The sequence below is a fragment of the Chiloscyllium plagiosum genome, chromosome 10, assembly GCF_004010195.1.
Source record: "Chiloscyllium plagiosum isolate BGI_BamShark_2017 chromosome 10, ASM401019v2, whole genome shotgun sequence".
In the NCBI taxonomy this organism is placed as follows: Eukaryota; Metazoa; Chordata; class Chondrichthyes; order Orectolobiformes; family Hemiscylliidae; genus Chiloscyllium; species Chiloscyllium plagiosum.
The window spans coordinates 42,548,742-42,562,934 of NC_057719.1; the positions used below are offsets into that span (position 1 = coordinate 42,548,742).

General features: G+C 41.7%; 1 protein-coding gene across 6 annotated transcripts in view; it reads right to left on the reverse strand.

The window, feature by feature from the left end:
• akt1 (v-akt murine thymoma viral oncogene homolog 1) overlaps positions 1 to 10,792 on the reverse strand; it is a 129,351-nt gene extending 118,559 nt beyond the window's left edge. For 4 of the 6 annotated variants that reach the window (XR_006312763.1, XM_043697566.1, XM_043697564.1 and 1 more), the window contains exons 1-2: positions 9,302 to 10,792; positions 8,791 to 8,932 (exon numbers count right to left, since the gene is read on the reverse strand). Coding sequence is in view for 5 of the 6 variants with exons in the window: in XM_043697566.1 (XP_043553501.1) it covers positions 8,791 to 8,836 (46 nt within the window). In the remaining variant the exon portion in view is untranslated. The remainder of the gene's footprint in view (positions 1 to 8,790; positions 8,933 to 9,301) is intronic. The other 2 variants (XM_043697562.1, XM_043697565.1) reach the window with 2 other exon arrangements.
• Positions 10,793 to 14,193: the final 3,401 nt, after the last annotated feature.

A 14,193-nucleotide genomic window follows, 5' to 3' on the forward strand; every position in this document is an offset into this window, starting at 1 on the left:
GAAGTCTTGGAGGAGGTGGAGGGCGTGGGTGATGTCTCAAACATATGTGGGGAGTTCCTGGACTAGGGAGGATAGGACAGTGTCGAGGTAGGTAGAGATGAGTTGAGTGGGGCAGGAGCATGCTGAGACAATGGGTCGGCCAGGGTAGTCAGGCTTGTGGATCTTGGGAAGTAGGTAGAACCGGGTAGTGCGGGGTTCCCGGACTATGAGGTTGGAAGCTGTGGTTGGGAGATCACCTGAGGTGATGAGGTTCTGTATGGTCTGGGAGATCATGGTTTGGTGATGGGGGGTGGGGTGTCAGCCTGAAATATTAACCAGGGAAGTGGGTGAAATTGATTGCAAGGACACAGAGGTTGTGATGATGATTGAAGATGAAGGGTTTAATCTTCCCAATGTTTTACAGAAATAAATAATGGGGATGAGGGATCAAAATGGAAGTGAAGGAACATTTGAGCAAATTGAAGCGTCTTCTTAAATGGAAGGCCAAAGGCTGAACAGTTGCTTTTTGAAAAACAGTTACAAGTGACCTTGAGAAGAATTTTTCCAAAGGAAGAGATGAAGAAGGATGTGGAATAAAACAGTGGATGTGTTCGTGAGGTACAAGGAAGTGGACACATAGGAGAATGGTCTACTCCTGCACCTATTGTCTATTGTCTATTGTTTTGTGATTGAAATCATGCGAGAGGCAGCTGGGAATGGCAAGGTCAACAGCGTGGCTGTGAAGAGCAGAGGAGAGTTTAAATATTCTCTTATGAACTTCGTGGATGATAAATATGGATGAAAATGGAATAGTGTAGGATAGATGGGCATCAGATTGGTTTCACAGGTTGGCGCAACAGCGAGAGCCGAAGGGCCTGTACTGCAGTGTAATCTTCTATGTTCTAATTAACTCACAAGATGACAACCATATGATTCACATGGCAGAAGAAATCATTCAGAAAATACTTCAGTTTACATAGCACCCCTCACAGCCTCGGTATGCCCCACCTCACTTAAAAACCGTAATGTTATGGTTTGTACTGTTACATTTTTTAATTGTTATAACATTAGAGCAAAATTACAACTTTTAAATATTTAGTTCAATTTCTGTTCTAAGCTCTAATGCAGAATCAGTATCTGCTCTCCTTTCCAGGTTATTGTTTACAATTCAGCTTTCGTGCTACATGAACAGCACTTGTAAAGTTAAAAAATTAAAGTACGAAGTAAACCATTCACAAGTACAGTGCTTGAAAAAAATTAAAGCAATGTCAGATCTGTTGGGATGGGCACTTCTTTTAAATTTTATCCTGCACCCTCAGCTCAAAGATTTGGTGCCATCATTTGCTGAATTGCAAACTGATAATAGAATGGTGAGGGCAAGGAGGAACTTAGTGAATGCAGGTATTAAAAGGGTACCTCCTTGACTGATGAGATATAGCAATTGAGGAAGAAATGGAGAAATGGTTGCAAAGTGGGGAGTAAAGTTAAATCAGGCACAGAAACTAATAAAAAGATTAAAAGGGAAAGAAAAGAGAGGGAACAAAATAAATACAGAAAGGAAAAGTTTTTTCAAAAAAAAATTAAAATGTCACTTTTTTTAATATCTCAAATAACAATTTACTAATGGCGGAGGAAGACTGAACAATTTATGTCACTCCCTTTAAAAGCCAGAGAGACTAACTAACTTTTCATTTAACCTATTTTCCTAATCAACCTATTCAGAGACATTATTACACACCTCTGGAGCAGGAGGGACTTGACCCCAGGCAGCCTGATCCATGGATAGGGACACTACCACTTGCACCACAAGTGGGTCCCCAACATTTCACTTAAAAATTCTTTCATTGTTAAAAGTACTTAATTGTATTAAGATCGAATAGGCTAATAGCCAAAGTGCCAATCCAGCAATTAACATACAAGTAGGAGGCCAAGGGAGAGATGCTGTTCACATGAACCAAACTGCACATTAAATTTCTACCAACCAGCAAGTTCTAGAAATGGGGAACTCTTTCTCCCCTGAACTTGCTCATTGATTTTGCGTATTAAGACACAACAACAAAGTTTGTCAACACTGCATTATTTTACCAGCAGATCGTGGGTGAATATTTGCTTAAAGTAAAACAGTAAAACTGACTACAAATTTGAAAAAAGTTTTAAATGGGCAACTGTAGTATTAATATAAAAGTAATCAAATCCACTAACAATTTTTCTGGTTAAATGTTAACACGCAAAATTTACAAACTGTCCATGAGAATTCAAGCACAACAGAGTTATGTTTTGGCAGCACATAAAGCTTATAAAAGTTAAACTTCACCAAAAAAAGAATAAAATGTCCTCCCAGGTATTCTTTTAAAAGAAAATCTAGTAACACCTGCTGATTACTAACTGAGCTGCTGACTACACACTATTAAAATTCTTTGAATACTTGTCAAGTAATGTTCTAAAATATGCAGTTTTCCTATGGTTCCTTAGTTCTGAGCCCTTTAAGTTTGCTTTAATATGTAAAAGAGCAGTCGGAACATGGCTCTCTACTTTCCCAGGTTCTTCAGGTTGAGAATTCATAAAATACATTATAAACATCTGTGCTTAGTTTTTAAGTTATTCTTGCATGTTTGTTCAACAGCTTAACACTTTCCATTTTAATGTACTTTCCATTTTGTTCACAAAGACTAAAGTATTGCAGATGCTGGAAATCAGAAACAAAGAGAGAAAACAGTAGTGGAAACACTCAAGGCAGGCAGCACATCAAGAGAACAAAAAAATCTTTTTTTTTTTAAACAGTCCCTTTCCTAAGAACTGAATATATTAGCAACAAAGCATTTTCAAACAGGAACAGAATCATGACAGGGAAGAGGGGAGATTAAAGGAAGACAGAAAAGAAAGACAAGAAATTGAATACGAGAAAAGTTCTCACATGAAAGCAGAAGAGAATAAAGAAATCAGAGTAGCCACCAATATTTCTAGTAGCCGTCTATGCTCAATATTTAATATCTTCATAGTTTTTAAAATATTTTAAAATAACTGTTAAGGCAGTTGGTAAAATATAAAACAAAAAAAGTGTGAGGTTATGCACTAGTAGGAAGATTAGAGGAGTAGACTATTTTCTAAACAGGGAAATGCTTTGGAAATCTGGCACACAAAGGACCTTGGGAGTCCTAGTTCAGGATTCTCCTAAGGCTAACATGCAGGTTCAGTCCACAGTTAGGAAGGCAATGCAATGTCAGCATTCATTTCAAGAGGGCGAGATTATGAGAGCATAAATGTACTACTGATGCTGTATAAGGCTCTGGTCAGATTGCATTTGGAAGATTGTGAGCAGTTTGGGCCCAGGATCTAAGGAAGGATGTGCTGACGTTGGAGGGGTTCCAGAGGAGATTTACAAGAATGATCCAAGGGATAATGGCTTGTCATGAGGAGCTGTTGAGAACTCTATGTCTGTAGTCAGTATAGTGTATAAGGATGAGTGGAGATCTGCTCAAAACTTACAGAGTACTGAGAGGCCTGGATACAGTGGACATGAAGAAAATGTTTCCATTTTAGGAGAGGCTAGGACCCAAGTCCACAACCTCTGAGTGAAGGGACAACTCTTTAGAATTGAGATGAGGAGGAATTTCTTCAGACGGAGGGTGATTAATATGTGGAACTCATTGCCACAGAAGGCAGTGGAGGTCAAGTTATTCAGCGTATTTAAGACAGATAAGTCCTTGATTAGTAAGAAGATCAAGGTTTACAGGAAGAAGGCAGGAGAATGGGGCTGAGAAACATATCAACCAGGTTTGCAAGGTGGAGCAGACTCATTAGGCCAAATAGCCTAATGGTGCTCCTACATGTTATGGTTTTATGATCTAAAACCTTTCATCTTTGTTCTCAGTGCCTTGTTGCAGCTTGAACAATGAGGTTCAGCACAGTCAACTGCTGTATGAATGGAAGCTGATTCTTTTCAAAGGAAAAGGGCCAACTTCATGTAATTAAAATTATGCATAAATATTGGATGCCTGCACTGAAGATTTGAATATTCAGCAGAACTTGGGAAAAAAAAGTTAATTAATTATCAAAGCACTCACTGTTCTAAACAATCAAACTAATCCTTAGTAAAAGCACATACACAATTCAAACTAATTGTTTTGAAATAGGTATTCAGAAATGTTGATTTAAGTGCCCACACATGAGTAGAATGAGCTTTAAATTTCAGTCATAGACCCTACATGCCAGAAAACTGCACAAGGAAATATTCATGAGGGCTGCAGAAAAAAAAATGGTTATTACTGTTGTCATTTTTGTCTTGTATAGTGGCTTATTGCTACTGTCCATATTGCTACTATTCCAGCTACACAAAGATTTATTTTTGTCCCAGTTTTAGTTCTCGTCTACTTGCTTCCTTTCAAAAACATCTAGTTCCACATGTATGCTGATAATAGCGAGCACTATCTCATCACTACCTCTTTCCGTATTATCAGAATGCATGGTTGACATCTAATCCTCAATTAGCATAAATTTACATAAACTAAAGATCGGAAAACCAAAGCCATTGCCTTCAGTCCCTACTATAAACATGATTTCCCAACAATCATTCCATTTAACTATCTGTTCACTCATTCAAGCTGAACAACACTGTTCACAGCCTGGGCATTCCACATGACCAAGCTGTGGTTCTGACCCAATGTCATGAGAAAGGTAACTATAATAAAATGACCAATCTTAGCCTGTGCCTCAGCATCATTCCTTTACTCTCAAATTAAAGTATTCAAATGGTCTCCCATTCTTCCACTTGATACAAAACCTTGACCAAATCCATAAATCTTCTGGCTATATCTTTTCTCACACCAAGATCTGCATTTCCACCAATCATATTCTTACTAGTTCTACAATTCCTCTACTTTAAAAACTGTTTTTCAATCCCTCCATGACAATGCACGTCCATGTTTCTGAAATCTCATCCAACGCTACAACTTTGAGCTCTCTGCAGGTTTCCAATTTTTGCCTCTTGTGAAATGTCCATTTTATTCACACCATATTTGTTTACAATTCATTCAGGCATCTAGACCCTAATCTCTGGAATAGTGATTCATGGGTCATTTGCATTACTAGAGCGTAAAATTGGAGCTATACTGTCATGGCATTCATGTCATGGGCAGCACAGTGGTGCTTGGCGGCATGGTGGCTCAGTGGTTAGCACTGCTGCCTCACAGCACCAGGGACCTGGGTTTGGTTCCTGCCTCGGGTGACTGTTTGGAGTTTGCACGTTTTCCCCGTGTCTGCGTGGGTTTCCTCCGGGTGCTCCGGTTTCCTCCCCCAATCCAAAGATGTGCATCTGAGGAATTGGCTATGCCAAATTATCTATAGTGTTAGGTGCATTAGTCAGGGATAAATATAGGGGAGGGAAATGGGTCTAAGTGGGTTACTCTTCGGAGGGTCAGTGTGGACTTGTTGGGTCGAAGGGCCTGTTTCCATACTGTAAGGAATCTAATGTAATATATACCTGAAACATGCTGGCACCAATGTTCTTGCAGACTACAAAACTGAGGAAGTAAAAAGGACTTTGAATGAAATAGTGGACAGTATATCAAATGTAGAAAGATGTAAAAACAAATTGGGAGGAGGAAAACAGTAAAATGGAAAATGTGGGTCAGAGAATTGCAGGAAGGGACAGAGAGAAAGAAAAACTAGGAATACATCAACAAGTAAGACAGGATGTTACAAAGCAAACAGAAAAACAAAGCTGAAACAGAAGTTGCTGGAAAAGCTCACCAGGTCTAATAGCATATATGAAGAGAAATCAGAGTTAATGTTTCAGGTCCAGTGACCCTTCCTCAGAACTGCTTTTAACTTTGATTTCTCTTCACAGATGCTACCAGACCTGCTAAGCTTTTCCAGCAACTTCTGGTTTTGTTTCTGATTTACAGCATCCAGAGTTCTTTCAGTTTTTAAAAGACAAAACTAATGGCTCCATATCTAAACATGTGTAGCATTCCTAAAACAAACAAATTCATAGCATACATTGAATGAAATATGATCTGACAATCATTTCAGAGACCTGGTTGCAGGATGACAAGGATTGGTCCTGATAATGGAAGAACATGTGGCATTCAGAACGAATCGGATGCTAGATAAAGGTGGAAGGGTAGATTGTTAGAAAAAGATGGCTTTTGCGCAATACTGAGGTATGACTTGGTCCAGGAAATCAGGATGTGGAATAAGCTGATCAACGAGACAGCAATAATCATGAGTGACTTCAGTCCACACAAACTGGGAAAAAAAAAATCAGACTGGCAGTAGTAATCTATTAATTTATGGAATGCTTTTCAAGGTTTTTTTTAAAGCATCACAGTCTGGAACTGACCAGAACAATGTTCCCTCTACCATGCTGTTGTTGGGAGGTCCTGGGCATGCTGACTGATGTACTGATGCATTGGGGGTCGGGGAGTCCAGAACTAGAGGGCATAGGTTTAGGATGAAAGATATAAAAGAGATCGAAGGGGCAACTTTTTCCACGCAGAGGGTGGTGCGTGTATGGAATGGAGCTGCCAGAGGAAGTGGTGGAGGCTGGTACAATTACAACATTTAAAAGGCATTTGATTGGGTATATGAATAGGAAGGGTTTGGAGGGATATGGGCCGGGTGCTGGCAGGTGGGACTAGATTGGGTTGGGATATCTGGTCAGCATGGACGAGTTGGACTCTGAGCCTGCACCACCATTCAATATGATCATGGCTGATCATGCAATCTCAGTACCCCATTCCCACTTTCTCTCCATTCCTCTTGAGCCCTTTATCTGCAATGGCCACATCCAGCTCCCTCTTAAATACATCTGTGCACAGCAACAGCTTCTGGAAATCAATGTGTCCATGCATCGATTGACACATGTTGATCTTCTGCTGTGCAGCTCAGAGGGAACTCAGCAACCATAATATGATTGAATTTTATATTCAGTGAAAAAGAGAGTAGATTGAATCATGACTAATACTTTAAATAAGGTCAACTATGTGGGTATGAAAACCGAACTAGCTGAAATGAGCTGGCTTCCGAGGCAGGGGAATAAAACAAGGAGTAGCATATATTTAAAAGGGGATATGTCAGAATATGTATATTCCTAATATAACAAAAAGAATTCCAAAGGAAGGATCGATCATCTGTAAGAAGTTAGGAAAGTATGAAACATAAGAAAAAGGAAGTCATTGCACAAAGATGAGTCGTAAATCAGAATATAGAATGGCAGATAGTGACTGAAAAGTTAATCAAAATGAAGAAAAAGCAAAAGTAACAGAGGAAGCTGGCTATGAATGTAAAAATAGATAACAGTTTCTATAAGTAATGATCACTGGTCTGTTAGAGTCAAAATCGGGACTAATAATGAGGAGTTGGCAAAGTATGTTGTGAAGAAGATATAAGGAGATTGCAAACAGATAAAGAAATTGTTCACTTTTGCAGGAAAAATGAAAGGATAGAGTATTACTTAAATGAAGAATGACTATGGACTTTCAAGATGTATCAGCCACTGATCCTATCTTGTAATATATAAATATGCTTACATCCTTTCATACACTGTGCAGCATTTCTTATAAGCAGAGATGACCTGGGGGTTGCAATGAGAGGGACAAACTCACTGAGATTCTTGTGGAAAGAGGAGGAGAACTTCTTCAAGGTAAGCATCCTTGCAAGGGGATTCGCAATAAGGTTAAAATCAACTAGGCAAAAGTGAGGACTGCAGATGATGGAAATCAGAGTCAGGATTAGAATGGTGCTGGAAAAGCACAGCGGGTCAGGCAGCATCCGAGGAGCAGGAAAATCGATGCTTCGGGCAAAAGGGTCCTGATGAAGGGCTTTTGCCCAAAATGTTTTGCCCAAGATGCTGCCTGACCCGCTGTGCTTTTCCAGCACCATTCTATTCCTGACTCTGATTGCCAGCATCTGCAGTCCTCACTTTTGCGTAGCATTTCTTATAAGAACATCTTTCCCATGAAGCTAACTACAATGACAGCATTTCAGCTAGATATTCTTCCCAATGCAATACTGTCCTCTAAGTGACATAATAAAACAAATCAGTTGCTTATCAATAGTATTTTATGACAAGCACTCTTGACACAGTAGACATTGAACTGTACTTTCAATGTGTGATTAAAGAGTCTATATGTTAGTTTTTGGACTGAATGGAGTCAAATTCTCCACTACAAAACTGTAGTGGAATTGCTGGAGTGCAACAATAATGTCTTCATCATTTAAAAGGCATTCATTCATGTCAGGAAGTGGGGAGTAAACCACATCCATTCTTGCACTAATGCTCCATTCCAGTATTTGTACTCATATTAGGACCTCCTATTCAGACTGCACTCAGATCTATAACAATCATGGACTTGAATAACATTAGCAATGAAAATTATTAAAAGATACTGTTTTATACAATAAAATTATTTGTTGATATTAATAGTGACAATACAATTGTTGTATCAAAATGTCATAAACACAGTAAGGAGAGGTTTTTAATTCACAATGCCACATTTATAAATGCCTTTATTTGTTACCATTTTCACTAAACATAAAAAATAATACAATTCAAGAAAATGGCCTTATAGTGTTTCTGCCATTACAAAATAAAACCCTTAATCCACACCATAAGATCAAATAGTACACTATAGCAATTTGCACTAAATCGTCATATGTGAACGAGATGCTCCCTTGCAAGGTTTGACATAAGTAAAGTCATTTACCAATTCTGCATATTAAACTTTGATAATAGTAAAATATCTGTTCAAACAGAATGTGTGAAAAGAAATGTGTTGTAGTACTTCCACTGGAATCAATGACAAATCTTACCTCTTTTGTGAAGCCACCCCTCCTTCACGATGGTACTTTCAGTCATAGTGATTACAAAAAAATTAAATAGCAGGAAAACTTCACTTTAAGAGAAAGTTAACTCGAAGATTCCTGATTGAAACTCCCTGTTCGTCACAACAACCTGCGTTAGAGACAAAAAGCAAGAATTAGTATGGGTAATTCTATCAGTTAGCAAGCTTGTCTGGGATAGGACAAGGTGGGCGTCCACAAACAGTCAGTGATTTCCAAGCTCATATGAACTTCTGAACTAATTTTAATGAACGGCAAGGAACGTAACGCGCCCGGCGCAGCACCGACACCGAGCATCCTGTTCAGCGGGCACAGCCACAGGACAAGCGGCTCCTGGGGCGTCCGGCCGAGAGGGAAGCCCGGGGTAAGGGGCTGAGCGATCTCCCATCTCCGGACAGGCAAATGGAGACAGGCCGAGGCAGGCCTGTAGGCGCTGGGATGGTCCTCAGTGGATAGTTTACCATGAGCCTTGCTTTCCTACCTGTAGCTAGTCGGCTCCGGGGCCCTACCTCCCTGTACCGCTCCTACATTCAGCTCCGGATCGTCAGGCAGGTTCACAGGGCAGTGCAGCTGCAGTAAGCGGTGGGACAGCTTCTTCCTTTTGTGAAAATGGGTGACGTTAGGCTGGCCTGGGCTCCCCAACACGTCAGTACGGGGGCTTCACAACGCCCAGGCGAACTCGACATTCTTAACTAGCAGTAAATACAGTCATCAGTAGGTTCCACTGAATGACTCCTGCAATTAACAAACAGTGAACAAAGTAGCGACTCAGGCTCACAGCGAGGATCAAGATAACTGTCAGTAAACAATTCACAGAAACTGACGAGATAAGCAACTCTTTGGGCTCAACAACCAAATTAAAATGCTACTGTGGGTCAACAACTGGAATGGCCATATCTCAAAGCAACTCCTGGGAGCAGCACAAAACAAAACCAATAACTGGAGCAAACTATACAGGTGGACAGTGAACAAAATCACTATTTCCATTCAAAGATTTTGTTTAAAAAAGGGCCTTACCTTATCAGAAATTGACTGTGTCAAATTTCATGGAGGGTTTCTCCCAGAGAGGTTGATCAAGTTTTCTCAAGCTATCATCCCAAACTCACTTCATTAACTAGGTGTCATGCCCATGACAGCCTGCTTGTCCAATGCTAGCCAATTCACCATAAGCTGAAGTACTCATCCCAGGATTCTTGGCACTAGCTCATTATTTAAAAGGCCATTGTGCACCCGAGAGCTTGCAGTCCAGAGCCGCCCTGCGTGATCAATGATATTTGCTCCTGATTACGTAGATAATGGAGAATTATTGCCTCGCTTTTTAGACATGGACCAGGAGGCTTTGGTAGAAAGGGTGGTGCTGAGGAGGACCGTCCTCCTATCCCAGTCTGGCAGAGGTGGTCTGGGCACCAGACCCTGCCAGCCTGTTCCAAAGTTGCCACTTGGGTGAGTGTGGTTTCCAGAGTCAGGGGAAACACCCAACAATGCAGGAAGACAGTCAATGCCATTTCCACTCCATCAGCATAAGCACTAGTAATGCTTCTCTGTTCTCTCATACTCAATTTATCTCTGCCACTACAGCCATCTCCTATCAAAGTTCATGCTATTATCACTACTGCATATCACATCTTCCCTCACAGACTGTCACCGTCCCAACCCTCCATTCTTGTAACTCAGCATGGCCTGTGCACTGAGTCCTGACACCTCACCACTTTTCCCCACCCGCACCAACAAACATGCCACTCACTTTCACTTCACTTTGCTTTCTCTCATGGAGAAAACAATCCATAACTGTGCCAACACAGCCAGCATAAATAGTGAATGGGATGCCCAACGTTTGGTTCTCCACCTGCAATGAAGAGATGACCTTGACCCTTGTGTCAGCAACTGAGTCACAGAGTCGTAGAAATGTACAGCATGGAAACAGACCCTTCCATTCAACTTGTCCATGCTGACCAGATATCCTAAATAAATTTAGTCCCATTTGCCAGCACTTGGCCCATATCCCTCTAAACCCTTCCTATTCATATACCCATGCAGATACCTTCTAAACGTTGTAATTGACCAGCCTCCAGCACTTCTGGCAGCTTATTCCATATACACACCACTTTCTGCATGAAAAGGTTGTCCCTTAGCACCCTTTTAAATCTTGCCCCTCCCACCTTGAAGCTACGCCCTCTAGTTTTGGATTCCCCCACTCTGGAAAAAGGACCTTGTGTATTTACCCTATCATGCCCCTCATGATTTTATAAATCTCCACATGGTCACCCATCAGCCTCCGATGCTCCAGGGAAGACAGTCCCAACCTATTCAGCCTCTCCCAATAGCTCAAACCCTCCAACGTTCTTGCAAATCATTTCTGGACCCTTTCGAGTTTCACAACATCCTTCCAATAGGTGAGAGACCAGAATTGCACACAGTATTCCAAAAGTGGCCTCATCAATATTCTGTACAGCTGCAACATAACCACACAATTCTATACTCAATGCACTGACCAATAAAGGCAAGCATACCAAACACCTTCTTCACTATCCTATCTACCTGTGACTCCACTTTCAGGGAACTATGAGCTTGCACTCCAAAGTCTCTTTGTTCAGCACTACTCCCGAGGATATTACCATTAGGTGTATAAGTCCTGCCCTGATTTGTCAATCCAAACTCCATCTGCCACTCCTCGGCCCATTGGCCCATCTCATCAAGATCACATTGTATTCTCAGGTAAGCTTCTTCATTGTCCACTACATGAAGCAATCTCAATTCCTGTGTTACTCTCACACTACCACACTGTGAATTACTTCATAACATACTTGGAATTCTACTCCTTGTTCACAACATATTCTCTCTTTTGCCTCCTGCAGATTTAAGCAGCATTAGCATGGTCTCCATAGTCAAAAGGACATTCCCTCCACCTCCGAGAAAAATAGCATGATGCCTCAGAGGGTATACCAGCAAGGCAGCCTCCTGTACCATCCAACAGTTCAGATACTAACCCATCAGTGAATACTTCAGCTAGATTATATCTTGGAGTACCTGCTGGTGAGCATGTCACTCCTCGGTCTCTGCAGCTGATGAATGAGGAAGCCTCAGGTCATTGGCATTTAAAGAACTGCTGGAGACCCTGCACTTGCCTACCCCAGGCAGGAGTGAACCCAATGGTATCAGCAATAAGGGAGTTAATCAACAGTCACAGGAGCAGCAGGCAGTTTTGTCAGTAGCACTGGATAACCTGAAAGTAAGAGTGCAGGATTCCAGCAATGCTGTCTGGACCTTGCTGCCTTCGGCATGTGACTGGCTGTTTCCACGAACAGAATGGTGGATGTCATGGAGTGTTAGGTCCAGCAGTGTCATGGGACTTTGACTCGTCCTTTCCTCACATGGACACAGAGCAGTGCTAATAGATACCCAGTTAGAGGAGGAATCTCATAATTCTCCCTAGAAGTGTCCTCTCAGGACACTCCAGAATTGGCTGGGCCTTCAAACCTCACCCTGCTTTTCACCTCTAGCCCTGTGGGAGGTCAAGCTGAGGAGGCAGGATACACTCAGCATGTCGGGACCTCCTGGGCACAAGCACACCCCAGCATCACCCAACCAAAGCTCCCAGGCAAATGGGCTCCACATGGGCAGGCTGCCTCCGTCATTGCGGACCCCAGATTGCACTGAGACTGAATGGGAGCAAAGGAAGAAGATGAGCTTCTGAACACAATTTGGTTGCAATGAATGACACTTCATTGCAAATATATTCTCACAATTATAAATACATGTTCACTATTATTCATCAGCTCCATGAGCGAATGTCTGTTCAGCCTAATGATACTGAAATTACAAAGACTAACCATCCTTAGTGTTACAAAATATCCTCTTGTCCAAGGTGTTAAGTGAGCACCATCCTGCTCCATGTGCAGGCTATGGAACTTGGAACATGATTTCTAGTTTGGCAATGATTTACCAGGATGTTGCCAGAGATGGAGAGTTTGAGTTACAGTATAAGGAGAAACTGGATAGGCTGAGATATTTTTGACTGGAACGTAGGAGATTGAGTAGTGACCTTATAGAGGTTATAAAATCATGAGGGATCTAGATAAGGTTAATAGCGGGTGTGGGGGATTTCAAGACTAGGGGCCATATTTTTAAGGTGAGAGGAGAAAGATTTTAAAAAGACATGAAGGGCATTTGTTTTTACACAGAGAGTGGTTCACATGTGGAATAAACTTCCACGGGAAGTGGTGGATGCGGGTATAGTTACAATGTTTAAAAAATATTTGGATAAATACATGAATAAGAAATATTTGGAGGGATATGGGCCAAGCGCAGCCAGGTGGGACTAGTTTAGTTTGGGATGATAGTTGGCATGGACAGGTTGAACCAAAGGGTCTGTTTCTATGCTGTGTAACTCTATGACTCTATAATTAGTGAATGCTTTCAGATTGCATGTACATCACAGCCATTATGGGATTGTTTCGCAATGTTGCACGTTGTAGTCGAGAGAGCTGGCACCAGGATTTAATGCCTTTAGTTCACAAAGTGCATATTGCTCGCAGGTGTGTTTCAGCATCAGTGTATGAATGTCTTTGGAATTTTATTGTCCTTTAATGAGCATCTTGTTGAAGAAATTGAAGAGCCTTCCCTCACACTTACCCCATCCCTGAATGTTGTGGCAGCCATATTCAGCTCTTGTGAGTCTCAGCTCAGACTCGCAATCTCAGTGAGCCCACAAACACACATATTCCCTTCTTGTAGCTCTTTTTGTCAAACCCTATAGTCTTTGAACTTCCCCAAGTACCCTCCCACCCCAACCATCTAAATTTTCATCGCCCCATTTTACACCTTCCCTTACACCCCCACACACCAACCCTCCTATCCCCATGACAGACCTAGTAGTCTACTATCATGGAAAACAGGATGCTGCTGACTGTGGATGATATGCCTCTCGCATTATCCCTTTACCTTCAATCTATCATCTTCCCCATTATATATTGAGTTGCCATCTCCCTTCACAATTGGAATCCCCTCTGCATCCCAGCATGCTGCCTCTAATGCCCTCTAATTAAGTTCCCAGATTCAAGTCCCTGATAAATACCCCCATTGACTTTCAGTGAACAGGCCCGAGGGCTGACTGTAGCTCATCTCATTGAGTGATCAGGATCAATGGTGCTGGAAGAGCACAACAATTCAGGCAGCATCAAGGAGCTTCAGCAAAATCGACGTTTCGGGCAAAAGCCCTTCATCAGGAATAAAGGCAGAGAGCCTGAAGCGTGGAGAGATAAGCTAGGGGAGGGTGGGGGTGGGGAGAGAGTAGCATAGAGTACAATGGGTGAGTGGGGGAGGAGATGAAGGTGATAGGTCAGGGAGGAGAGGGTGGAGTGGATAGGTGGAAAA